The sequence below is a fragment of the Bubalus kerabau genome, chromosome 19, assembly GCF_029407905.1.
Source record: "Bubalus kerabau isolate K-KA32 ecotype Philippines breed swamp buffalo chromosome 19, PCC_UOA_SB_1v2, whole genome shotgun sequence".
NCBI lineage: Eukaryota > Metazoa > Chordata > Mammalia > Artiodactyla > Bovidae > Bubalus > Bubalus kerabau.
In genome coordinates, this window is record NC_073642.1 from 34,858,898 (window position 1) to 34,886,229 (window position 27,332).

The following is a 27,332-nucleotide window of genomic DNA, read 5'->3' on the forward strand; positions in this document are numbered from 1 at the left end:
GTTTCATTCGTTCAGAGACTCCCCACTGAACATGCCCTCTGTATAGCATCTGAGTCAGATGCTTTGGGGTTTTCTGGTCGTCTGTGTGTTTTAGATAGGAGAAAGCACCACGTCTGTCTCCTGTTCGGAACAGCTGAACACCAGACTGGCTGTAGCAGAAAAATGGCAGAATGTTACTGGATGGATGGATAGGCAGGAGGATGCAGGAGAGAGGGAAGGAAAGAATAGCTAGCCAGAGCAAAGAGCAACTCCCCATTGACCAAGTGGCCCCTGGGACTGGGGTGAGATGCTGATTCAGGACCTATAATGACATTTCTCCTCATTTCCAGGCAGAAAGCCAATCTGGATGCCCTGGATTTCATAGACTGCCATCTAATCCAGTTAGGGGAGGAAGTAGAAGTAATGAAATCAAGGGCAAGGTCTCCAGAGGTGCCCCCGTCCGTTCTGAAAACAGGGACACATTGCTGAGAGAGTCCCTCCCCCCACAGCCTGTCGGCCTGATATCCACCCTGTGTGGTCCCAGTACCAGGTGGGTCAATTTGGTGACCCAGAGCCAACACTTACTGGACCCCTGATCTGGGCTGGCCACTCACCAGGTACTACTTTTATGTGGATTCTGAAATGTATTATGTATAATTCATTTAATTTCATCACAAAGATAAACATGTGACAGACCCCTCAGTCCAAACCACCCCATCAGTTGCTGGTGGGCAGAGGGGTTGTTCCAAGGAGGAGGGAAGGAAAGCCAGGGTATTTACGGACTTCAGTTTGTCCTGCCCATCATACCCCCTGGGACTTCAGTCTGTCCTGCCCATCATACCTGCGGTGGACTCCCTGCGGCTCTTTCTATAGCCTCTGCCAGACTTAGTTCCTGCTCTGTCCTTTCCGTGGCTGGCCCTAGCCTCTACCTGTTTCCACGGCTGCTTTATGCCAGTACCTCCTCAGCCCCTACTGCTGCAGCCCTGCTGCCCACATTTCCAATCCTTGCCCCCATCAGCTTTGCCAAAATTCCTCCTATCCTGGGGGTTGGGGCAAGGTGGGTGGGAGACTTTTCTAGAAAAATCTTTTTCATTTCTACATAACGCAGGCTCCAAAGGGAAGGTCAGAGGCAGTTGTTCTAGTCATGTTGATGTAAGGGGCCCCAGGACCACCCTAGCACCTCACATAGTGCTTAAATTATCCCCAGTCATTCCCTTTCTTTAGGGCCAACACTGCCTGCCCACATTTTGGGGAGGGAGTTGTACCCTCCTCTCCTCGCTCTTCATGGGATGGAACTTGTCTGACACTACAGGTAGAAGCCAGGCTGCAGGTAGCAGTGAGCCAGGCTGAAGCAGTGCTAAAATGGGGATGGAAAGAGGGTGGGGCTTTGGGGACTAGCTCTTCCATATTCAGGTCCAGCCTTGCCTTGCTCTCCCCACTTCTTCCAGGTGGGGGAGGTGGCTGCTTGTTCACCCCACAAGCCTGCTTATTTGCTTTTCTATTGGTAAGCTTGGCCCTGCCTGCGGAGGAAGCTTGGGGCTGACAAGTGGCCCCTCGCTCTGTGGCTCCATGGCTACAGCATGTCTTGCTTCATTAGGGCTATAATTGGGAGACTTACTTTGAAAGCTCAAAGTGATGCACAGCCGTGCACTGGCTCAGACTCAGCGCCCAGCCCACTGCTCCTTGTCTTGCTGCAGCTGCCCCACACCACATGAGGCATGGAGGGGAGAAGACACCCCTTCTTTATCCTTCTCAGCCCTCGCTGTTGCCTGCAGATGAGGGTCTGTTGAGACAGACCAGGCCAATAGCATTAACAGGCTCAAGGCGTCTTGGGTCACTTGTCCTCCCCCCTCCCCTAACATCTTCTGCCTCCCTCCTACTCAGTTCATCCCCTAGATCCCTGATCATGCAAAATGCAACAGTTCCAACCTGCCCTGGCAATTACAGACTAGCCGGGTTGCAGCTGCTGTCCTCGGTTCTGAAAGTGCCCGTCTTGAGGCCTGCCTGCCTCTCGCCCCGCCCAGAACCTTCTTGCTGGAGCGCACAGGCTCTTAATTCAATTAGCTGGCCCTGAACCCTCCCCAGGGAGCCTGAAGCGGAAACTGACAAATTCTGTTTAACAAAGACATTTGTCCCCCGCCCTACTGGCTTTGGGCTCTGCCTGCCTGTATCCTGCTCATTAGGTATCTAACAAAGTGCGTCCCAAGAAATCTGCTTCCAATCGCTAGTAATTCAGGAGGCCTGATGCAATTTTCTCCCTGATAAGGGTGTCTCGCCCGCTGGCAAGCGCTGTAATGAGCCCTGTGCAGTGGATCCCCCATCAGTTGCGCTTTGTCATTTCCTGTGGCTGCAGTTGTAGGTTCTTATCTCTTCAGCTGAAGGCGAGGCTCAGCAACGGGTCCCTCCAAGAGGGCTTGCCACCTCCCCTGGATATCGAAAGCCTCATTTATGACAAACCGTGTGGTCTGGCAGCTGCAGTGGGGTTTGAAGTTCTGAGTCTGTCTGCCGGCCAAGAAGGGCCCAAGTGTTAATCCTCACTGGGGCCATGATTCATTCTCCAGAAAATGGTGTCAGAGGGTTAATCTAAAAGCAAGTTGTGGGGTCAGAGGAGGGGAGCCAGTGATAAAGATTTTTAAAAAAATTCTGGCAGGGATTTTAGTATTAAATAGAGCCCTGCCTATGGCTCAGTGGATAAGCTGTGGGCTTTCTCTTGTTAGCCTGAAACCTTGTCCTTCTGTGCTGAATCTTTCCCCTTGGGTTCCCTCTATTCATATCTAGAGAGATCCTTCCAATGTCTAGATCTTACTGCTGATCAAACATCTTCCTCAGCTTCCTATTGTGTGTCTACGTGTGTTAGTCACTCAGTCATGTCCGACTCTTTGGTACTGTGGACTGTAGCCAGTCAGGCTCCTCTGTCCATGGAATTCTCCAGTCAAGAATATTGGAGTGGGTTGTCATTCCTTTTTCCAGGGGATCTTCCTGAACCGGGTATCAAACCTGGGTCTCCGGCATTGCTGGCAGATTCTCTACTGTCTGAGTCACCAGGGAAGTCCAGCTTCCTACTACTATATGACAAAGTCTAAACTTTATATCCTGGCATCCAGACACTCCGCAATCTAGGCCTCATCTAACTCTCCAGTCTTGCTGCCCACAACAGTTCCCTCGTGTCCCATGTGCTTCAGACGTGCTTTGGGGCTTTGCACTTGTGGTCCCTCTGTCTTGCCCACTTCCAAGCCACTCTTTGAGGCAGAGTGTAAACCATGCTTCTCTATGACTCTTCCCCTGTGCTCAATGCACCTACCTTAACTAGAACCCTTTGAAAGATGGATACTGATGATCTTTTGGAGTGCTTTACTGCTTGGTGCAGGTTAGGGATCTAATAAACGGTTGATGAATTCATGCTGAAAGGAGGTCTAGGCTGTGGTAGTCTGGCTCTGAGATAGGGAAAAACCCAAGAGCAGCCTCCACTTTCTAAGAAATTTGGTCTGAAAGTTGCCGCCCAGTCTTACTTCCCCACCTCCCCTTCTTCAATCCATCAGCTATGCATTGGGCTCATGGGAAGAGCAGAGCAGGCCAGGGGAAGGCCCAAATGTCCAGTTTCCAAGTCTGTATCCTGACTCAATCCATTCCATCTGTGGCTGGGAGTCGTAGGCTCACACTCAAGGCAGCACAGGGTGATCAGGGAGGCATTCAGGATGAGCCTGAGTGTGGCTCTGGGTTCAGCTCTGACTTCCCTGACCTGGGAGCTCACAGGTCTTCATTTTCTCTCTCTTCTCTCCAGCCCCCAGCTCAGGGCTCTGGCCTCCGGAGACGTGATTGTCTGTCTGTTCTGCGTTTCTTCTTTCCCTGAAAAATTGCTGTGAGACCGAATGTGGTGCTGGTGACGTTTATCTTCCGCACTCGACAAGGCCTCCCGATGTCCTTACGGATGGGAATCTGGTGGAGCAGCTGTCATGAGCGGCGGGTGCTGAGCGATGGATTAGCAGGGCTCTGTCGTTCCCCTCCCCCAGGAGCCTTGTCCTCATCTCTGATGAGTTCAGCGTGTTTGTCAGCGACTTGGGTGAACAATAGGAAGTACTCGCTTTACTGAGCATCTGCAAGACCCTGAGCTGGGCACTTACATATGCTCCCTCATTCAATGCTCACTACATTCCTGGCTGGTAGGGATCACAGCCCCTTTCTATAGATGAGTAAAGCAAAGCTCAAGGTGGCTAAGATCGAGTGGAAGATTCAGAACTCAAACCCAGTTCTAAGGATGCATCTTTTTTTTACCGCACATTGCAGCAAAGTGTCCTAACCATGTCCACAGATGACCTGGAGCTTGGGGTGGGGTGGAGGTGGGGCTGTGAACTTGTGACCCATGATGAAATCAGAGTCCAGAATGATCTCAAGTCCAGACAATATGCCGAGACAAAGAAGGTGAAATATCGCAGTGAAGAGAAGTCCTGCCTAAGTTCGAAATGGAGCAGCAGAGGGTCAAGGGGGAGATGTGCTGCCTGACAATGGCTCACATACCAGACTGGACTTCTTGGCTCTAAATGGACCCCCACAGCCTTGGTTAGTAATCAAATAAGGTAAATGATAGACTTCGGCTGTACCAAAGAGGAGAAAGTGTTTGCAGAAAAAGGGTGCTGGTCCTATTCTACCCACCAATACGGATCCAGTTCCACAGTTTGCAGGGGACACTTTAAGAGGAGTGTTGGCAAGGTGAGGTGACCAGGAGGATGAGAAGCAAAACACTCATTGTGACCAAGGACAGTCAGAGGAAGGAGAGTTGGTCAGGCTGGAGATGACACAAGTTTGCAAACAACAACAGGGCTGACATGGGCATGGGAGCTGATTTCTCCGGAGCCTAGCCGATCTCAGAAGGGAAAAGGCAGGACTGGGAGAGGCACCTGGAGAGAGGTAGGGAGGGAGAGGTCTATAAGGGAACTGATGGAGACTGGAGAGCGCTTCCTGAGAGGTAGTGAACTCCCTGTCAGGAGAAGTGAGCAAGCAGAGTCTGTCAAACCTTGTGTGTTGGAGGGAGTGTCAAATGTCCTCTCTGAGGCAGGGAGCAGGGTGGGAAGATTGAATCATAACCAACAGCCTGTGAAGGGAGTATGGAGCACCGCTGGGAGGGGTTCAGGCACTGTGAAAAGCAGGCAAGAGCCTCTTATGGTGGGATGGTGAACCCTGCCCCAACACTGAGCACCTGTGAGCCAAGGGCCAGGCGGGCCCTGGAAAGGCACAGGCTCTCGCCTCTCACGTATCTGTCTCCAGCTTCCTTTGGTTATATGGGAAGATCTCTGAATTGGGCCTAGAGTCTGAGCAAGTGGGGAAAGGGTGCCTGGGAACTGGAGACAGACAATTTCTCTGTCTCCTGCCATGTGGCCTGGGAGAATGGGAGGACAGGGAGGGAGGGGCTCAGGGTGAGGCTCGGGGCTGGGGGTAGGGCAGGGAAGACAGGGATGTTGTGAGGTTGAAAGAGGGGAAAGAGTATTTTTTCTCTGGATTCGTCATTGTCCTTATAGTAGCATTTTCAGAGCTGAAGTCTTGGGGGTGGAACTGAAGCTTCCGGAGGATAGAAGTGACTGAGGAGGTAGCTGTGCTACCCTGGACACTGGGTCTTCTGGGCAGCTGGGCTTGGGGAGGAAATGGAGATGAGCTTGTGTTGGGGCTTCTCTGAGGACTAGCCCCTGGGCTGTCATGTGCGGTTTCCAAAAATCCATAAAAATTCATCAGAAGTCCGTATGGTTCTGCCTGTCACCTGCCCTCCACTCCACATTTGCGAAACAGCCACTTGTCCCCACTCTGGGCTGGTCTCCAGAGAGAGCTTTGTAAGTGGATTGAATAAAAGCACCGGGGCAGCCTTTTGCATGGCATCAAAGCCCTGCCCCCCACCTTGAGGAGAACAAGGAGGGGGAAGGTCAGATCAAATGGGGCTGTGGGAGCCACCCACAGTGGGGAGAGCAGGGGCCACCTCCTCGTCTCCTTTAGTGTACCCCGTCTGTGACAAACCCAAGGGAGCAGTGGGTTTTGAATCCTCCAGCGACTCTCAGGGCTATGGGCTAACGAGGGGTGGCTACCCACCCGAGAGGCCCTAACTTGCCTGGTGACCTGGCACCCTGCTTTGGAAGATTCTAGGTCCCAAATCCCAGCCCCAAGAGAACACCCAGATGACAGCAAGGACTTGTCCCACCTCGTAGGGAGGCGTATTTCCAGGCAAGGAGTCAGGAGCTGACACAATGAGCTCCTACTATGTGCAAGCCAGGCTCCCATCCACATAGTCAGCCTAGGAAACCCAGCCAGTGATCTGACTTCAAAGAGGCTGTCTGCAAGCTGCAGGGCACCCAGGATGCTGTGGGATCCAGAAACCAGTTCATTAAAACAGGCAGACTGCTTAGCCCGGAGAAGCCCAGACTCCTGGGAGACAGATTGCACTCTTCAAAGAGAAGAGACCAAGATCAGAGAGGGAATGGAGGAGGCTATGGGTTTATTCATGTATGTATATGTGGAGTGGCCATTGACTCCTGGGTTCTCAGAGTCGAGTAGACCTCCAAGGAGAACTCCCGCTGAATAGGCCATGAAGAGAAGTTTTCCATGTATATGCAGACATCCATGTTTTCCTAGTTTTTTGTATCTGCTGCTGCTAAGTCACTTCAGTAGTGTCCGACTCTGTGCGACCCCATAGATGGCAGCCCACCAGGCTCCCCCATCCCTGGGATTCTCCAGGCAAGAACACTGGAGTGGGTTGCCATTTCCTTCTCCAATGCATGAAAGTGAAAAGTGAAAGTGAAGTCGCTCAGTCGTGTCCGACCCTCAGCGACTCCATGGACTGCAGCCTACCAGGCTCCTCTGTCCATGGGATTTTCCAGGTAAAAGTACTGGAGTGGGGTGCCATTGCCTTCTCCTTTTTTGTATCTATGTGTAGTTATACGTGTATGTACTCATCTACACACACACACAACTCCAGCTTAAGGCAGGTCACTCTAAGCAGCAGGTGTCCATTGAGGAGTTCCATCGGAGGGAAAAAGCTTAACCTGTCACCAGCAGAACCTGCTTCAAGCCCAGTACCCCAAACCAGGAAACTGCTCCCTCTTGCCATTGACTGTGATGGCAGGCTTTGTTGTGTAGTCTGCCCACCAGCGTGCTGGAGGGCTCGGAAGGAGGCTTGCTGGGGTTGCGCAGTGGCTCCAGAGGGCAGAGTCAGCAGCCTGGGGCAGAGGGAGAGCCCCTGGAGGCAGGGTGGGCTCAATATGGAGTGAGCTCTTCTATCAGCTGTAGCCACTGAACTGTGAGACTGGCTGCTTCTGGAGGCAGTGAGCTCCCAGACTTGGCACAGCAAGAGGAAGAGGTTGGGATGACCATCGTGGTGGACAGCATCACAGAGATTCCTGTCCAGATGAGCTGTTGAGAGACACTTCTGTGGTCTCTGCTTATTTGGAAGTTCCACAGTGTTGTTCCTGGAGCTCTGAGAATGGATGATATGAGAGCTGTGGCTCTGAGGAAACTGTGTTTATCAGAAGGTCAAGTAACCGGGATGGCCTGTGCCCAAACCTGCAGGACATGTATGTTTTCAGGAGAGGCTGGAATGCAGAGATGAAGGCTGCGTGACTCCCACCACAAATTGGTAGACAGCACTTTAGGTGGATCAATAAGATGGAAGGAACCCAGTCTTCTTTGACATAGCAGCTTGGCTGGTCAGAGAGCCCATCAGATGCAAACAGCCTGTCCAGACACTCCCTATCATGTCAACTCATTTGGGGTTCATCCGGCCTCGTATCCTGAACTGATATCTGCTCATGAATTGATTTGCTCATTGTCTGGTCCACACTCCCTGCTCTCTAAGAATACAAGCTTTGTGAAGACAGGGCCTTTTCTCATCTTTTTCGGTGTAAGGCCCATAAACCTAGGACAGTATCGATTACACAGCAGGTGCTCAGCAAAGACTTGCAGTTGCATGGAAAACGGTGGTGGTGTTACAGTAAAGACAATGGTGAGGAGTGGAGTGGGGACGCGTCCTTCAGGTGGAGCTGCTATACCCTCTGATCTCTTCATCAACACTCTCCTACCACCCTTAGGGAGGAGGACGCCAAAGGGCTTGACACTAGCAAAGAGCCATGTCCACGCCTGAGGAGGGTGAATTCAAGGCAGGCGGGCTCCTTATCTGCTGGCTCCTCCCTCTCCTCATTGTAGTCCACAAGGGCCTCTGAAATTCTAGTCCTCGTCAAATATATGTGGGATAAAAGAATGAATGATTGGGTTACCAAGCCTGCAGGAACCTTATGCCAAAGCCATCCATGTTAGCTCTTTATATTCAGGCCTCCACATTGGACTTCAAGATTCTAGAATCAAAGCGAGTCAGTTATTGGCCAATTCTCAGATGGTTTCGCCAAGAAACAGTTTAACCACAAAAAGATTGCGCTTCTGTGTGCGCCAATGCCGGTGTGAAAACATCTGTGTGTCAGTTTGCCTGTGTGTGGGGGGCATGCATCTGTATGCATTAAATGGGTACACCCTTGCAGAGAGGTGTGTAAGTTTGTGTGTGCGCGTCTCTGCATATGTGGTTGTCTGTGTGTGTGTTTTCAAATGCGATTGTGTGAGAGCATGTGTAGAGCTGTGTGTGTATGAACACTTGGCTGCAGAATCTGAATTTCCTTCAGTACTGTTTTCCTGGTCCACACCCAATCTTGATCCCTTTCTTTTCCTTTCTTCTCGGAAATCCATTACTGAAAGGTTTTTTTTTTTTCTTAAACCCGCCTCCAGGGGGAGGGGGCTGGGAGAAGGGGAAGCTAAAATCACAAGGCCCAGATCAAAACACTCAGCAGCTAAATGAATTCGGCAGCATTTTCCCGCATGACTTGGAGGGATAATTTAGTGAGGCCGCCAGCTGGAAGGAAAGGGATTAATTCTGCACTTAGCACAGCTCCAGTGAATAATTCATCACTGAGACCTTTGTGCCCAGCCCCTGGGCGATGGAGGAAACATCCTGCCCACCTGCCTGTTGCCTGCCGGGTCCCCCAATGCCCTGACCAGCAGCACATGACACTCCTTTCGGTCCTCAGGACACATGTGCTCCAGTAAATGGGTAGAAGGTGGGGCCGGGGGTGGGGGTGGGGGGTTGAGCAGACCCTGAGAAGAGCTGTGGGAGGGTTGAGCTCCAGTCTGGGACATTTTTCTCCGAGGACTTTGCTTCCCCTTCCTTGGGTTCTTTTGTTGCTTCTGTGTCCTGCCCTCTTGGTAACTTCGCCATCTGTCCCTGGTTTGGTGGTGGTGGCGGTGGTGGGGTGGACATCAGGTGGTATCTAACAAACCTTCTGTGACCAAGAACCAGAGGAGACTCGAGAGGGCAATGCGGAACATTGCACAGTGGGGAGTGCTATGGGAGGTTTCCAGCACTCACCAGAGGGCTTGTGGGGAGACACTTTGGGGCTGGTACCTTCTCAGATACCCCTTCAGATGCTCCCACAAGGAAGTCCCTGGGTTCTTCACAGGTAAAGTCACAGGGCCAAGTATTACCCTAGAGCAGGTGGCTATTTCTCCTGGCCTGAGAAGTCAGCAGGAGTGGGCTGATTCAGCCATCAGCCCCCTGCAAGCATTTCCAGGGTTCATGGTCCTAAACTGCCCACATTCCAACCTCCTGCCTCTCTCAGCACCTCAGAGGGAAAAGTGGAAAGAGTCCAGCCTATGATGTGCCCTGGAGCCAAGTGACCCAGGTTCAAGTTGGACTCAGAGCTCAGGTACAGCTGGTGGAGGAAGAGAACCCGTCCATCAGACAGGGCTCAGCCCCTGGGGTTTTTCTACTCAGGCCAACTCAGCTGCAGTGGGCAGGATTCCAAAAACAAGCCTCCAAGATCCCACACCCTAAGCCCTGAAACCTGTGAATACGGCGAGCTATCATTCCTAAAATTATGTCATGTGGCACCACGGACCTCAATATAGGACATCAGCAGAAGCCTGATCGAATCACAGGAGCCTCTTTACAAACAGAGCATTTTCTCTGGCTGCCAACAGAGGAGAAAGTCAGAGTGCTTTGCTGTGGAAGGGGGGCTTGACATGCGGACTGGCGTAAAGATGGAGGAGGCATTGTGAGAAGGAATGTGGGTGCCCTTCAGGAGTTGAGAGAGGCCCCTGGCTGAGCCCAGCCAGCGAGGTAACGGGACCTTAGTCCTGCAGCTGCAGGGAACTGGATTCTGATGACAACCTCAGTGAGCCTGGAAGTGCTCTCTTCCTCAGAGCCTCTGGACGGGAACAGGACTCTGCCACATCCTGTATGCTGATTTCAGCCTTGCTGTATTGGACTGCCTACCTACAGAAGTGTGAGCTCATATGTTGGTGTTGCTTTAAGCCACTAAGTTTGTGGTAGTTTTTTACACAGTGACAGAAGCGAATATCCTAGTTCATTCACTCTTGTGGCATCTCGATCCCAGGGAGCCAGGCTTGGCATGGGAGGAGTTAGAGGCTGACTCCCAGGTCTGAGTGGCCCTCTGTTCTCAACTCTTTCTTCCTAATCTGTTTTTTTTTCAAGCCTAAACTCACCCTCAGGAACAGTAGCCCCCTCCTTCCAAAAGCTCCTGAACAAGGTCAGCAATTGAGAAGGAGGTTGCAACCCGTTGAGAGGCCACACAAGCTGGCATGTGGGCTGCCAGGCCCTGAGCTTTCCCTGACTATGGTCTTACATCAGAGGAAAGCAGCTGGAAGGAGAGATCCATCGCGGGGGCCTCACTATTTATGGTTTTCAGCTTGGTGTCCTGGGGGAGGTAAAGGGAACCGTCGGCCGCACTGGCCAGGGCAGGCAGCTGCTGCCGCTGCTCTGCCCGCTGTACCAGGTTTCCTAGGATGGTGCCTGGTGGAGGCTGTGCCCAGAGGGTGGAAGAGAGGCAGGAGCTGGTCTCCCACCTCTTCTCACCCCAACTGCTTCCATACCCCCCGAGCCCAAGCCCACAGGAGAGCTGACTGGCTCCTTCATGCTTGCCTCCTGGTGGAATGGGGAAGCTCTAATTTGTTGAGGTCTGTTCGTGACTACCCACTCCATTCTTGCCTGGAGGATTCCATGGACAGAGAGCCTGGTGGGCTACAGTCCGTGGGGCCGCAGAGTCAGACACGACTGAGCACCTAACACTAACTATCTATTATGTCAGGGTGGCCAAGGTATCTTTTTAAAATTACTTTTGGTTGCCAGATTGTGCTTCTTTGTTTTTTATGAGTTTAATTTTTTGGCTATGCCACATGTGGGATCTTAGTTTTCTGATCAGGGATCGAACCCAAGCTCTCTGCTTTGGAAGCTCAGAGTCTTAACCACTGGACCAACAAGGGAAGTCCCTTGACCATAGTCTTTTAGGGAAAAACAGCATAGAAATAGACAGTGATGATGATAACTCGTTATTATTGAGTATTTATTCTATTCTAAGTGTTATACAGGTGTTTCCTCAAAAACAAAACAAAACTCATAGCAACCATATGAGAAAAGTACTATTATTATGAACCCATTTTATAGACAGGGAAACTAAGGCACCGAGATCAAGTAATTTTTCCATGGTCATGTAAGCTGATAAATACTAGAACCAGACAGTCTGGCTCCAGACTCTCATGATATACAGAGAAATCATATCCAGCATGCTGTTTCCATTTTAGAGAGGGGTGCTCTATAGGTTCAGAGAAGTTAAGTAAACTGTCCCAGGTTCTACTGTGAGGACTAGGGCAAGTCAAGATTTGAACTCAGGTCTGGCTGGAGACCGAAGAATTGATGCTTTTGAACTGTGGTGTTGGAGAAGACTCTTGAGAGTCCCTTGGACTGAAAGGAGATCCAACCAGTTCATTCCAAAGGAGATCAGCCCTGGGTGTTCTTTGGAAAGAGTGATGCTAAAGCTGAAACTCCAGTATTTTGACCACCTCATGCGAAGTGTTGACTCATTGGAAAAGACTCTGATGCTGGGAGGGATTGGGGGCAGGAGAAGGGGATGACAGAGAATGAGATGGCTGGATGGCATCACCGACTCGATGGATGTGAGTTTGAGTGAACTCTGGGAGATGGTGATGGACAGGGAGGCCTGGCGTGCTGCGATTCATGGGGTCGCAGAGTCGGACAAGACTGAGAGACTGAATTGAACTGAACTGCACTGGCTGGTTAAAAGTCTGCTCTCCCCCAGGGCTTCCCTGTGCTTCTCCCATGTTGCTCAGGGGCAATTTCATCACTAGCCCAGGGGCAAGACTGAGTTTTGGTGTTGGAAGTACTCCTCACATCTGACAGTGGTCAGATGCCCTGGTGGAGGCCCTGCTGGAAGTTGCTGGAGAAGCCAGATTTGCTCTGTTGGTGGGTCGAGGAGGAGCAGGTTGGGGAGGGGTGAGGCCAGGGGGACCAGCCATGGACTCTGTCCAGGGGACGAGCCAGGGGGCTACTCACAGTGATGGGGAGCTTCTCTATGCACAGTCCATTCCGGCCTTTCCCTGTCAGCATCTTGTGGTACAAACGGCTCTTTAGTGGCAACACGGAGATGCCCAGGAGTATGTTAAGGGTCCATGATTCACTGCTTTTCACTGTGGGGGAAGATCAACTGGGCTCCCACTAAAGCCCCCAGCCCTGGCTTCTTGGATCCCAGCATCTGAGGCCCCACTGGGGCCCCTCTTTTGGTCAGTGCTGAGTGCTAAGTTGCTTCAGTTGTGTCTGACTCTTTGCGATCCTATGGATTGTAGCCTGCCCAGCTTGCTTCCAGCTGGGAATCTCCAGGCAAGAATACCAGAGTGGGTTGCCATTTCCTTCTCCAGGGGATCTTTCTGACCCAGGGTTCCAACCTGCGTTGCCTGTATCTCCTGCACTGCAGGCAGATTCTTTACTACTGAGCCCCCAGGGAAGCCTCCTTTGGTACCTGACATCTAATTCTCCCATCCCTCACCACCCACCAATTTTTTGCCTCCTGACCTTTCCCTGCACAGATCTCCTCCTCTGCCCGTCAGGGCTTCCTGAGTGCAAGGCCAACTCTAAGCATATTCCATGTCTCTAGGTGTGTATGTAGCTCTCCCTTGGCTCTGCGCTTTGGGGGCTTCAGTCCGATGGTGTGGAATTGACTGTGGATCAGCTGGTCTCTGAATCCTGTATCCCTGCCCGCAAGGCTGTGAGCTCTAAGGGTTCCTCTCCTCTCTCGTCACTGACAGACTCAACTGGAGGCAGGTGGTGGTGCAATAAACACATGGATCTAGTATGGGAACACGGCCCGTGTGTCCTGGCCCAGGCCTCAGTGTACTCCCCAGCCTGTCTGCATACACCGGAGGCTCTCTCGGGACCCCTTCGCCCATCCCCACAGGAGGCAGAGGCAGGATGGTCTGAACACCCTTTCAGACATGTGTCCCGGTGTATGGCTTCCCTGAGATGGCAATGGAGGTCACTCGCTTGAAGATGAGGGGCAGTACTCCAGCACCAGGGCTGTGTCCTCTGAGAAGTTGGTGGCCCCATCTTGGTTTTGGAAAAGGAAGGACTGATGCCACAGGGGCAGCTCTGGGGATCCCCCAGGCTTGGACAGCTGCAAGGAGAAGGTGGGAGTAGGTGGTGGGGTCACAGCTTCTCCCGAATCAAGGAATGTTCAGACATCAGGTTGTGTGCATGTCTGTATACATCACAGAGATTTGTCCTGATTATGAAAGCAACACACAGTTTTGGAAAAATACATAAAATCAGAAAGATGAAATAAAACCTGAATTCCTACATTAGAGACAACTGTTCATAATACTGCATGTTCCTTTCTAGGGTTTTTTTTGGCTGCACTGTGAATCTTGCAGGATCTTGGTTCCCCAACCAGGGATCAAACTCATGCCTGCTGTGATCCTAACCACTGGACTGCCAGGGAATTATTTCTTTTTATTGACAGGTTTTTTTTTCTATGCCTATTTTGTATATAATTGCCGTGTAATTGTCATCTTGCTTTTTTTTTTTTAACATTTACCATTAAAACCTGAGCATATCCAGAGTCCTAAGTAACATTAATTACCCATCTGTAGTAGCTGCAGAACATTCTGTTATGTCCAAGCATCCTGGTTTCTCCCTTCCCATTTGTCCAATAAACTGCATCGAATAATCTTTGATACATAGCTCTGTATCTTAAATTATTTCCTTAGAACAAGTACCCAAAATAGAACTGTTGAATTAAAGGACATGCATATTTTAAGACACTTGATTCATCATGGGGAAACTCTTCCTCAACAGTTATACCAGTGTTCCCACCCATGGCTGGTGGTGTTCTAGATGCCAAATTAGATGTGACCTCTTTCCTTGTCACCAGCCGCCTCTCTGTCCTGCCTTGGTGTCCCAGCCCCTCGCAGCAGCCACAGCAGGTCTTCAACAGGGCATCTGGGGGACTAAGCCAGGCTCCAGGGCACACATGTGGCTAGTATTTAAACAACAAAAAGAGACAGCATTAATGATAGCCCCCAAACAAGGGACTATCTGAGACACTCCCACGGGTGATCAGAAAAGCCTGCTTGAAGGAAGCAGGACTAGAGAAAGCCTCTGAGAGAAAGGTCTGGCAGGCTGAAGGAAGGGAGGCTGTTATTCTGGGTGGGAAAACCTCCTGAGCAAAAGTGTGGAGGTGGCATCAAGTCTGGCATGTGTGGACCCCTTGGAATGAGGAGGGACTCCAAGGAGAGAAGGTCAAGCATCTGCAAAGGCCAAAAGGTGATGAGTGAGGGATGGGATTGGGTGTGTGGCAGTGGGGGTGGGGGTGGTGTCAGCCTGTAACACCCAGCAGGCAGCCCTGCACAGTCCCAACCCAGGGAGGTGCTTGGGGGTCATTGGCACAGACTCTCCAAGTAGCTGCCGTGCCTCTGCCCCCAGCGCAGGGCTTTTAGCAACAGTGGCAGCCTCTCCCACCTTTGGCTCTCCTGCGGGAATCAGTCATCACTCGAAAAGGTCAGCACAAATGCACTGCCGGCTCCAGGAATTATTGACAGCAGGATTGCGAAATAGAGTGGGTCCCCCCGCGCCGTGGCAGGGCCCTGATGCCTGTCACACTAGAGTGTCTCTCCCGCCCTCCCAGACCTGGCTGCAGGCTCAGCTGTGTCTGCCTCTGCCCCCAGGGAGATGAGCTGCAGTCACTTTGGACCTGAATACAGGGGTGATGGGGGTGCTCCTGAGAGCAGGCTCTGGTGGCAGCTCAGGGACAGTGGCTTGGCCACCAGGTCAGGTCAGAGAAGCTGCTCTGGGTTCTGTGGTGCCCGGGAATGGCCTTTCAGGATTTATCCCCAAACCATGCCCATCCCAGAGCGACCATCCTCCCGAATCCCGGAGGGGCATCCACACAGCCTGGACCATCTGCCAGATACCAAGGCACTCAAGGAGGACCTGTGACAGCCCCCTCTGCCCACCCAGGAAGAGGGGTGTTTAATGGATGCTGGCTGTCCTCTCTAGGGGCTATTAATGTGTCTAAATGGAGTCCACACAGCAAGAAGCAGTGTCTGCCTGGCCAGGAAAGACAGCTCCCTCTCTGAATGGTTTCCCAGATGAGTCCCCCAGGAAAGATCCTTTCAGAGCTAGAACTGGGGAGGAAGGGTCAGCCTCTCTCCTGTGCTTATGGGGTGGGGGCAAGGAATCAAGGTTAAACTACCTCCCGAGGCTGATGCCAGGGACCTGGTGAAGAGGCTGGTGGCGTGGGGTGGGGGCACCGTAAGTGCAGAAGCCATTCCCCACAGATGCTAATGGCAAAGGCTCTGGCAGGCTGTGGAATAAGGAATGTGATTAACCTTCAGCTGTGATCTTCAGCAAAGCCATTAACCCCCAGCCACTGAGGCAGACCTGCCTTCCCCGGGGACAGAGCCTTCATTACATGGGCCTACGGTCCCTCCTCACATTTCCCCAGGGTCCACCACAACCACACCCACACCTGCTGCTGCCTGCTCTGCCCAGACGCAGTGGTGGCCACCAAGGGGGCAGCTGATGCTGGGTGGCTAGGACACCTAGGCTCTGGGCCTGGGTCTGCCTCAACCTTGTATGTGACCTTCAGCAAGTCCCTTCCCCTCTCTAGGACCTGGTTCTCATTGTCCAATGAGAAAACATCTTGGGCGCCACGCTTTGACAGGCTGCTGTGAAGGCTGAAGGAGACAGCATATGTTTTGCTGTGAAGGTGAAAGCTCAGTTCAGTTGAACTCTGCTGCTGCTGCTGCTAAGTCACTTCAGTCGTGTCTGACTCTGTGCGAACTCAGCAGATACTAATTGGAGGCTTCTCCATGCTCATGGATACTGGGGTGCAGTAGGGCCTATGGGAGAACTAGAGCCTGACTCTGCTCCCCTCTGGAGCTCATTGCTCCAGATAGGGTACACGCGCACGTGCACACACACACACACACACACTTATGATCCATGCAAAGGCCTAAGCAAGTTGTGGGTCATGGAAGCCAAATGTCTGAGAGAAAAGCTATGACTTCCTGACTGGAGAGGGGAGGGCTTTAGGGATTGTGTAGGAGGTATAAGAAGGTGGAAGACCACTCCAGGCTGAGAGTATAGCAGAGGCCAAGACTGGGAGGTGACAGAGGACAGCATGGGTACGAACAGCCAGTCATCCAGTGTAGCTAGAGAATGCCTGGGTGAACAGGGACAGAGACCCAGGAGGCTGGAGGGGACAACGCCTTGTGTATCTGGCTGACAGTGAGGGCTTTGCCCTGTCTGTGGTAGGGACAAGGAGTCCGGGGGAAGGCCTAACCCTGGGCAGGGAGCCACTGTGGCCACTTGTCAGAGGATGGATGGGAGGGGCCTGCTGGAGGCTGCTGCAATGGTCCAGCCAAAAGGAGAGGCCAGCAAGGGAAGAGCAAGGGAAAGGGGCCTCGTGAGAGCTTGGGTGCAGACTGGCTGTGGGAACTGAGCAGGGAAGAGGTGCGAGTGGGCACAGACCCCACTGCTTGCATTTCATCAGCTAGGAGCTCTATCAGTTCTGTAGGAGGCCATGGTAGGCGTGACTCCTAAGTTCCACCCTCTGTTGGGTCCCACAGGCTGTGCCGGGTCAACTCATCAGAGTTCAGGTTTCGCTGTCATCACCAGGCTCCGAGAGGGGTGAAGCAGACACTGGGGCTGCCTACCCTTCAGCCATCCCCTTCTTTCCTCCTAGCCCAGAACCAACTTTGGTTCAGGTGCCCCTTCTCTACACCTGTCTGCACTGTCAGGGTGATATGCCATGCCTTTTCTCCATGATTGGCCGAGAGACATGCATGTGATCCAATTCTGGCCAAAAAGATGAGAGGGGGGAGTCTTCTGAAGGGCAGCTGGAGGAGGTTGCCAAGTCCTCATAAAAACCACTTGTGGGTGTTGGCAGGAACGTAAGTTGGTGCAGCCACTATGGAAAACAGTATGGAGGTTCCTCAGGAAGCTAAAAAAAAGAGCTGCCGTATCATCCAACAATCCCACTCCTGGGTATACACCCAGACAAAACTATGATTCAAAGAGATACAGGCACTTCCATGTTCACAGCGGCACTATTCACAATAGCCAAGTCAAGGAAGCAACCTAAGTGTCCATCGACAGATGAGTGGATAAAGAAAACGTGGTACATATACACAATGGAACACGACTCAGCCGTAAAAGAGAATGAAATAACGCCGCTTATAACAATGTGGATGCAACTAGAGATTGGCCTGCTAAGTGCAGTAAGTCAGGAAGAGAAAGACAAATATCGCACGGCATCACTTGTATGTAGAATCTAAAATATGACGCAAATGAACCTACCTACAAAATAGAAAGAGACTCACAGACACAGAGAGCAGACTTGTGGCTGCCAAGGGGGAGGGAGATGGAGGGGGGAGGGAAGGGGAGTTTGGGATTAGCATATGTAAACTATTATATGTAGGATGATGGGTAAACAATAAGGTCCCACTATATGGAGAAGGCAATGGCAACCCACTCCAGTGTTCTTGCCTGGAGAATCCCAGGGACGGGGGAGCCTGGTGGGCTGCTGTCTATGGGGTCGCACAGAGTTGGACACGACTGAAGCAACTTAGCAGCAGCAACATATGGCACAGGGGTTAATATTCAATATCCTGTGATAAACCGTAATGGAAAAGAATATATATAAAAAGCATGTCTATATGTGTAAAACGAAGTCTTTGCTGTTTAGCAGAGAATCAGCTATATTTCAGTAAATTAAAAAAAAACAAAACACACTTGCGGGAAGGAGAGGCTCTGTCGTCCTCCTGGTCTTGGCACCTCTTCCTCTGGATGGCGTGCCAGAACGTTCTGTATCCATGAGCTGTTAACTGGCTGAAGATGGCAATCCAGGGCTGTTGAAAAGATCCTGAGTCCTTGAGGATGCTGCTGAGCCCACGCATCAACCAATTCTGGCAGCATCTTCATGGGGATCCATCCCAAGATGCCATAAGAGTTTAAGTCGATGGGAAATAGGGTTCATGCTACTTGTAGCCAAATGTACAATGGCAAGGCTGGCCTCAGAGGGGGCATTGCACTAGGAGAAGGGCCCCTCTGAAAGGGTCCGAATCCATTTCACTTCCACCCAGGATGTGGACATTTTGCAAACGTTAACCCAGTAAGTTTTCCTAACAGCCTAGTAAGGTAGAAATTAGGAATTGCAGAAATCAAGAAGCTTGCCAAGTGGACTTCCCTGGTGGTCCAGTGGCTAAAACTCCACATTCCCAATGCAGGGGGCCCAGGTTCAACCCTTTGTCGGGTAACTAGAACCTGCATGCTGCAACTAAAAAAAAAAATCCTGCTTGTCACAATGAACACAGAAGACCCCATGTGCCACAACGAAGACTCCATACAGCCAAACAGATAAAAAAAAAAGAAGCTCGCCAAAGTTCATGCAGCCAGCAAGTCACAGAAGAAGGGTCAAAATCAGGTCTTCTAAATCCTCGAGTCCCCACCCACAGGGCTGTGTCATGGTGCATGACGGGTGGGACATCATTACACTCCAAGATGTCCGAGGGGCAGGTCCCAGCAGTGACCTAGTCCAACCCCCACCCCTGAACTAAGATGAGGGGACTGATAACTTTGAGAGGACAGGACAGGGACCTGTGTGAGCTGCTGACTGGTGCCCCTTCCATGTAGGGCTCTGCTCACCCTCCTCATCTCCCCGCCTGTACCACAGAAGCCTGCCCGTGTCCTCTCACTGCTGGGACCTGGGCACCTCTTTGCCAGCTGCCAGTGAGTTCCCAATCTGGCCCAATGGCCATGGCCGGGTGACCTTCAGCAAGTGTCCCATCATCGCTGGGTCTCTGGCCCCCAGTCCCACACATGCAAGAGGCACTGGGAACAGTGCCCCCACCCAGACTAGTTAGGCAGCAAAGGCAGCCAGAGCCCCCCAGGGTGGGGAGGGGGCTCACTCATTAAAGCAGTCAGCGCTTCCTGTCCCTCGGGATTGCCTGCTGATTGGTTCATAATTTTCTGGGCAAATGCAGGGCCATGAGTGAGATGACTCCGGGGAAATCAGGCCGAGGATTGGTTTGGGTTTGAAGCCTCTGTCCCCAGAGTCCCCCTCTGTCCCACCCCTCCTTACCACCATCACTCTTGTTCATGTCTAAGCCTTCTTCCAGTGTCTTTGCCTTTAAATGGAGACTGGGGCTCCAAAGGGATGCCTCATTCTATATTCACCATGCCAGACACGAACTCTGGTTGGCAGACAACAGGAAGGACTTCCCAAGCACTCCTATCTTCTTTAAGACCCCAGGAAAGTTGGGACCATGGTGTGGGGTGAAGGGAAGACTATGGGAAGAGATCAATGAGGCCGTTGCCCTGGACCCAGCCACATCTGCACGCCCCTCCCCGATGTACTCAAACCCACCACCCTCCTCTCCGACTCAGATGTGTATCACGTCCTGTGCACTCTTGTCTCCACACCTGTGCTCTTGTTCCCAACCATTCTACACCAACCCTTCCCTATTAAAAACTCAGCAGTCCAATGTCTGGGTACCTGTCCAGCCTTCACACCCCTCTCACCTTTGGTTAAAAATTTTTGCTTATTGTAGTAAAACAGGCAAATATAAAATTTATCATTTTAACCATTTTAAGTGTATAGTTCAGTGACATTAAGTACATTTACAATGTGGCGTAACCATCACCACCACTGATTTCCAGAACTTTCTCATTATACAAAACAGAAACTCTATACCCATTAAATAATAATAACTCCCCATTCTCTCCTCTCCCAGTTCCTGGAAACCACCATTTTACTGTCTGTCTCTATGATTTGCCTACTCTAGGTACTGCATGTAAGTGGAATCATATAATATTTATCTCCGCTCTGATTTTTATGGCTCTGCCAGTCCCTCCTGGTTTGTTGCTATTATACATTATCTTGTATATTTAACCTTTTCACATGTGTGACTCCTGTCTTCACCAAATCAAAAACTCCCTGAGGGCAGCTTCTCCACAGCACAGACAGGCCTGGCTTGGGGTACAGGCCAGGATTCAGTGAACTCTTATTTAACAGTCAAGTGAACAGCTGACTGAGTGAACGAATGAATACATGAGTGGGTGAGCTACCAGGGATATGAGCCAGAGACAAGGCGAGTGAGGGAACGCGCCATACCTGAGGGCACCCATCCTGGCTGACCTGAGGAACGTCAAAGTTCATTCCGGATGGCGTGGGGAAGGAGAGTGGGGTGATGGGAAGCCCCAGGGAGGCCGGGTTCTGGTTTACCTGACTGTCCCTGGGGAGGCAAAGAGGCCCTCCTCAGTACCGGAGTGCGATGGGTATCCAGCGCTGCTGGCTCTGTGCCCAGCCTGGTGCCCGGGGACACCCACGTGGGCTCTGGATTGATGTGAGAGAGGAAAAATGAGGCAGCCCACATCCTTCAGGTCTGGATCCCCAGGCAGATGATAGACCCCGATCCTTCAGATCACTGGTCCTAGCCTTGAGAAAGCCCTGCTCAGGATACGGGCTGCAGTGCCCAGGTTCCCTTCCCCAGGACTCACGGAGTCCCCTCCTGAGGACTATGGACCCACCAAACCCAGAGGCCTGGGTAGGAGGAGGATGGGCCAGGGATGGGGCCAAGGAGACTGCCAGGAGGATGAGGAAGGGGATGGGAAGAGGCCCCTGCCAGGTTGGACCACACTCTCTCAGGCCCTTCTAGCGCTGCTTTCAGTGGGAAGAGAGTGCCTGGGAGTAGGGGCTTGCTCTGGATCGCTCTCTCTTTTCTCTCCTCCCTTTGTCTCTCCAGCGCCCTCTCCTAAGCCCCCCTGCAGGACTCCTCTCAACTGGTTGCCCGCTCACTCCACACAGGTATGAACTGACAAGGGCTTAAACAGTGCTGAGGACCATTCAGCTCTCACAAGAGACAGACTCCCTTTACTAAAACCAAAGGACTGAATTGTGGCAATTTAAACTCTGGATGGAAGTGGGATCGGGGCCTGAGGAACTTCACTGGAACCTGTTAGACTTTTACTCACAGGGACTTCAACAGGTGTAAGGGCTGAGACGGGGGTCTGAGAAGTGTGTGCATGGCAGGGGAGGTGTTAATTTCCAACTGTTCTGTTCTGAATGGTCGAGTGTGAATGAGCACCTACCTGCTCATGCCAACCTGAAGCAATTTCTTCCACTGTGCTCTCTGCTCTGCCATCAGGAGCAGACAGGAAGGACATCTGTGCTGGGGCAGGGGAGTGGGCAGGGTGCTGGAGGGCAAAGGGGCCCAGACTCTACAGGACAAGTCAGAGGGCTGGGATGGGGTGGGGCAGATCCACAGTGGGGGCGCCCTGCAGGCCAAAGTTCAGCCTGGGTATTACAGGTGTAGCCTCCTCACCGTGGGGTGTGATCTGGGGACAGCAAGGCCAAACTGTTGTCACTCTTCCTCGTGTGTGTGTGTGTGTGTGAGCTGCTGGCTGTCTTCAGAAAAGACATGATCAAAGGGGAAGAGAGGTAGGTGGGAGCAGAGGGTGTCTGCAGGTCTGACACCCTTAGCATTCAAGGGGAAGCAGAGATGTAGGTCAGGAGCTCTGGGCTCCTGTACCAGACTCCTCTTGGGTCTCAGTGTTCCCAGCTGCGAAATGGGGCTAAAGAACATGTCTTGCCTTACCGGGCTTACAGTGCTATGGGGTAGATTAGACCAGCCCTGTTGGGGCAGGGGAAGCCCAGAGCTTAGGTGGGAGCCACCTGTCTCCCACCCTGATCATACTCCGGCCATGACTGGAGTTGAATCTGGCATCCTGGGCTGTTTGAAGGCTGAGGGCAAGGGAGAAGGGCTAGGTCCCAAGACCACGTCTTCTTGGAGCATTGCCAGTCCTCCTGGGGCTACCGAAAGGTCTGGAGATAGAAAGTAATGGGGGGGAGGGGAGCATGTATGGAAGCTAGGCCCAAGCTGGGCCTGGTCCTGACCCGGCTAATGGAAGAGGCTCCAAAAATAGTCATTGAATGAATGAATGAATAAATAAATGAATGAATGATGACCTAACTGGAAGACCAGCCAAACCTTTTCAGAAACAAGGAAGGGTAAGGAGGTCCCTAAAACTTTCCCTTGGGTATGTGAGCCCTAGTTCAGGGGTCACTACTGTTAAAGGGACAGAAAAAGAGAGAGAACACCAGAGCATGTGGGCCACAGTAGGGGCACTCTGCCTCACCCCATGACGGTCAGGGAGACACAGGCTTTGGGAACCTCCTGTCCTCCCTACAGCACGCCTGCATGGTATGTGAGGAACAGAGCAAGGTTAGGGCAGGGTTGTATGCCTGGAAAGTGCTGGAAAAGATAAGGGATCATCATCATCATCATTTTTATTCCCATGATTCCTACCATCCCAGGGCAGGTTCTATACAAACTACTTCGGCTATTTTTGAAAGGCCCAGTTGCTTTTTTCTTTCACAATTTCTTCCCCAGACACCCCTGCCTCACACCATCAGGCCAGCCAGAGGTGGCAGCCATGGGCAGAACCTGGGGCCTGCTTAAAGCTTGACCCCACCCCATGCCTGAGGGTCCCAGTGCCAACCCTCCAGAGCTGTGTGGTTGTGGTCGATGTAGCAGGGGATGAAGCTGCCCTTCTGAATGACTGTTGCATACAGTTGGGTCTTGGCCGTGGCTTCATCAACTTTCCCAGACTCAGTAGGCTAGGGACAGGGTGGTGGAAGAAGACATACAAGAAGAAGCGTGATTAAGGGGCCGACCCTGGCCATAAATCCAGTCCTCTGCAATCACTTGGCATTGCTCCACTGGGGCTCCCAGCTGATAATTAAAGCTCATGGTCCCTGCGAGCCCTTCCAAGGAGATCAATATAATAAATCTTCCCTGTTCTATTTGAATATTTCATCGCCCTCACAAGGACCACTGCCTGCCTGCTCTCTTTGTAAAGATGTGATAACAAGGGTTGTAAGTGGACAGAGAGCCAGGAGGTCTGGCTGATGTTCCCAGTATTGTGGCTGAAGTGCTCAGTCTCCCAGGTGAGTCACTAATCTCTCAGTATCTTTGCTTCCTCATCCTGAGGCCCTGGGCATGGGGTTCTCCTTAGAACCCAGGGAAGGTATGGACTCCTGGGGCCATGGTTGAGGAGTTGCTTGGAAAGAAGTCAGTGCCAGGGCCTGAGGGAGGGAGGGAGGAGGAGAACTGATCTGAATTCAGCACCTACTATGTGCCTACCCCTTGCTATGTGCTTTATGCACATCATGGCACTTGAGCTTCCTAATGTCCACACTAGGAGGGACAGTATCTAAGTTTTGCTGAGGAGGAATGGAGGCCTAGGGGGTTATGGATAGACCATTGGTAAGCAACAAACTTGGGTTAGGAACCCAGGCTAACTTCACATTTTTCTTTAAACAATCATAGAGGTCTGTGATGCATACTGAGAGGGAAAAGTGATGCTTCTGTCCATCTCTTGCCCAGTGCTTGGCACACAGTAGGTGCTTAATAAAGTACTTGAATAATGAAAGAATAAATTCTCCTTTCTATCAGTCAGCAATGAGGAGAAGGGTTGGGCATGGGGCACTGGGGCAGGGAGGCTTAGGTCATGGACTGAGGTGTTATTGCTTTGGAATGCACCCCTCTAGGCTCTTGCCCTGTTGTCCACTAGAGGGGTGCATTCTAGTGTCCGCTAGAGGGGTGTTGTCCACCAGAGGGGTGCATTCCAAGGAACACTGTACCTCCCACACACCCCAATTCTCCCGAGCCTTCCTCCTGCCAAGGCAGCATGGAGACAGCACAGAATGAGCTAGCATGGGAGACAGTGTGCCCTAGGCTCACCCCTGACTCTGCTACTCACTCTGTCACCCAGGATGAGAGAATTCTACTCTCTGGGTCTCAGTTCTATGTATGCAAAATATGATTCACCCTGAGAATCAGAGATGGTGTGTGTGGTACCTAGCCCAGGACCTGGAATATAGTAGGTGCTCTGTAAATACTGTATTTCTTTGACTTTTAGGTAACCTCCCCTTCTTTAAACATGTGTGAAATGAGAATACATCTTTAACTGGTGTATTCATTTAATGCAGTAGATGTTCTGTGCTCATTGGACTGTTTTATGGAGATGAACTCAAAGAATTCCAAATTCTCATGGAAATCATTCCTGTTTATCTGCTGGGAGCTATGTTTCTTGAGTCCCACATGGCCCAAGAGCTGTCATACTTTTCGGTCAGCCTGGGGTGCCCAGAGTTGCCCTGAAGGAATAGCTGGGGTCACCTAGGTGGTGCCCACCTGCCCTCTCTCACTTGTCCCAGGCCCACATGAGCCCAGAGCCCAGGGTTCTGCCTCACTTTCACCAACTCAAAGTGCTAGGGGTGGAAGGCATGCAAGTACTTGATGGGGGTTTGGAAGGACAACAGGCCCTCTTTCTTTTTATTGTCCACCAGCTTGAGAGTAACTTCTGGAGAGGGAGAAAAATGACCACAGGCTCATGGCAGGGCTCAGCTGATCACTGTCCCTCCGAGTGAGGTGAGGCAGTGAGAGGTGAGCAAGGGGCCCACACTGAAGAATTAACATGCACGCACAAGTGTAGAACACACAGATGCACACAACTTTACAAGCACTACTGAGTGCCTGCACAGGGTAAGGATCCATTCTAGGTGCTCTTGGGACTGAAAGATGCAATTCTCTCCTGCTCCCGAGATTCCCAGCCCAGAGATGAACACTCACAGAACTGAGCCCAGTCCCCTTAGCAATAGACACATGGACAGACACAGAGACACACACGTAAGTAGGGATAGTACCCCTTTCCAGGAACAAGGCCCCTTCCTGTGGTCACAGACTCTCTTACTAGCTCCTTAGGCAGGAGGGGGAGGGTTTGTCTCCTATATGTTGTAGAGGGGGAAAAATGAGGCTCAGTAAGAAAAAAATGTTCTAATCAAGAAATCTTTCAATGCAAATATCAACAAAAGTCTATAAATGAAAACTGGTCTAAACACTAAGAATGATGCACCATGTAGGAAACTCATTCCAAAGAGACTTTGTTTTGTCTTCAAATGCATGAACTTTGGGATGAACTCTGAGGAACACCACTGACCTGGAAATAATCATGGTGATCCCACTTAGTAAGCACCTACTGATTGCCAGCCATAGGGATGGGCACTCCTGAGCCATTATTCCAACAAATTTCCACCACAGACCCTCAAGGAGGAATCATCATTTCTGTTTTTTAAGTGTGGACCTGGAGTTCAGAGAGGTGATCTGACTTGATCAACATCACACGGTTGGTAAATGGCTGATGTGAGAGGCTGGATTTAGTGACCCTGGAGTCATCTTCCCACTCTGGAAACCTATGATTTGAGGAAGAAGAGGAGAGGGGGAAGGAGGAAATAAATAAGTGGATGGAGAAGGAAGGGAGATAAAAGAGAGATCTAGAGGAGAATGGGAAAGGGAGAACCGGGGTGGATGGATGTACTGCAGGGAGATTTCTGGATAGCCCCCTGCCCTTTGCCTCTCTTCTTGAGACAAGGACGTTTCAGCACCAGGGACAGCTGCCGGCCCTGCAGGCTCACTGGGAGCACTGCGCTGCTGGGTCACATGAGCTGAGTGGGTCATTTGGATGAGGGGGTGGAGGAGGAGCTGAGAGCTTTGCTGCTTACTCTTCCTTATTTCCTCCTTCCCACAGCTACCGTGGATGCACGGGAAGGGAAAGACACTTGCCAAAGTCCCTCAAGAGCCGGCCATATGGGATTCATGCTCAAAGGAAAGAGGGGAAAGTAGGCACTGAAAGGACTTGAAGCTGCCTCGAAGAAAGGAGAATAAGGGACTTCTCTGGTGGTACAGTGGTTAAGACTCTGCACTTCCACTGCAGGGGGTGCAGGCTCCATCTCTGGTTGGAAAACTAAGATTCCATATGCTGCACAGCTGAAAAATAATAATGCAATAAAACAGAAATATAGGGCTTCATTGTTGGCCCAGACAATAAAGAATCCACCTGCAATCCAGGAGAACAAGGTTCAATTCCTGGGTCGGGAAGATCCCCTGGAGAAGGGAATGGCCACCCACTCCAGTATTCTTGCCTGGAGAATTCCATGGACAGAAGAGCCGGATGGGCTACTGATCATGTAGTCACAGAGTCAGACATGACTGAGCAAGGAATACTTTCACTTTTTAAGTGATTTATTAAAACAAAAAAAAAAGAAAGTAGAGTAAGGCAAGGGAGGAAGTCAGTAGACCTGGTTTCTAGTACCAACATACTGACTTGCTTTGTGACTTGTAGCCAGTTACTTAACCTCTCTGAGCTTCATGTTCCTGCTCTGCAAATGTTAATACTTTAAAGAAGAAAAACTCTGTCCCTCTCCTAATAACTGCTGTAGGGAAGGGGTATATGTTTTCCAACCCATAAAATTCTTAGCAAATAAATGTTCCTTGTAGCAGTCACCCTTTTCTTGCTCATTAACCATCTGTAGTGTTCCATATGCTCATCCAGCCCTGAGCAGACTCAAAACACTCAGCTGGGGGATTCCAGTGCTCCCAGTCAAAGTTACAAGAGTAGCTGTGAAGCCTGAAGCCCCTCATGGCCATTACCCATGGGCCCTGAGTCCTCAAATCCAGTTGGAATTTGCTGAGGCCAAACAAGGGATGAGTGCTTGCATTTCTCACCACCCCCCTCCCCAATCTCTAGAGCTCTGTGTGGGCAGCCAGCAGATGAGCTGTAATTGGGGGAAATGGACAGCCATCCTCCCTGTTCCTGTCTCCTTGCTACAAACACGCCTCATCAGCTTCTTTTCTGGGCATTGTGCCCCTCTGGCCTCCTACAGCTCCCTTTGTGTGGCCGACAAGCCATTTCTGCTGCCAGCCTGCTCTGGCCCTGACACGGGGTCTGCAATTCCCCTTTGCTTTTCATTAACACATCCTTGAGCTACCTCCCACCCTTCCCCCACCTCTTGGCCTGGCCCCCAATCTCCCCCATCCCCCACTGCAGATATCACCACAGCAACCGGTTCCAACCGGGTTCCAACAAGCATCCAGCTCCTTCAGGCTGCAAAGAGGCTCCTGCGAATACT

At 51.4% G+C, this 27,332-nt stretch overlaps 1 protein-coding gene across 1 annotated transcript in view; it reads right to left on the reverse strand.

The window, feature by feature from the left end:
• Positions 1-27,332, reverse strand: part of CCDC33 (coiled-coil domain containing 33) — a 126,193-nt gene that overhangs the window by 49,384 nt on the left and 49,477 nt on the right. Inside the window, 8 exon segments of the mRNA XM_055555886.1 lie at positions 10,643-10,712; positions 12,365-12,498; positions 13,349-13,478; positions 20,478-20,598; positions 20,899-20,984; positions 21,455-21,534; positions 22,865-22,982; positions 24,618-24,729. Coding sequence (XP_055411861.1) covers positions 10,643-10,712; positions 12,365-12,498; positions 13,349-13,478; positions 20,478-20,598; positions 20,899-20,984; positions 21,455-21,534; positions 22,865-22,982; positions 24,618-24,729 — 851 coding nt within the window.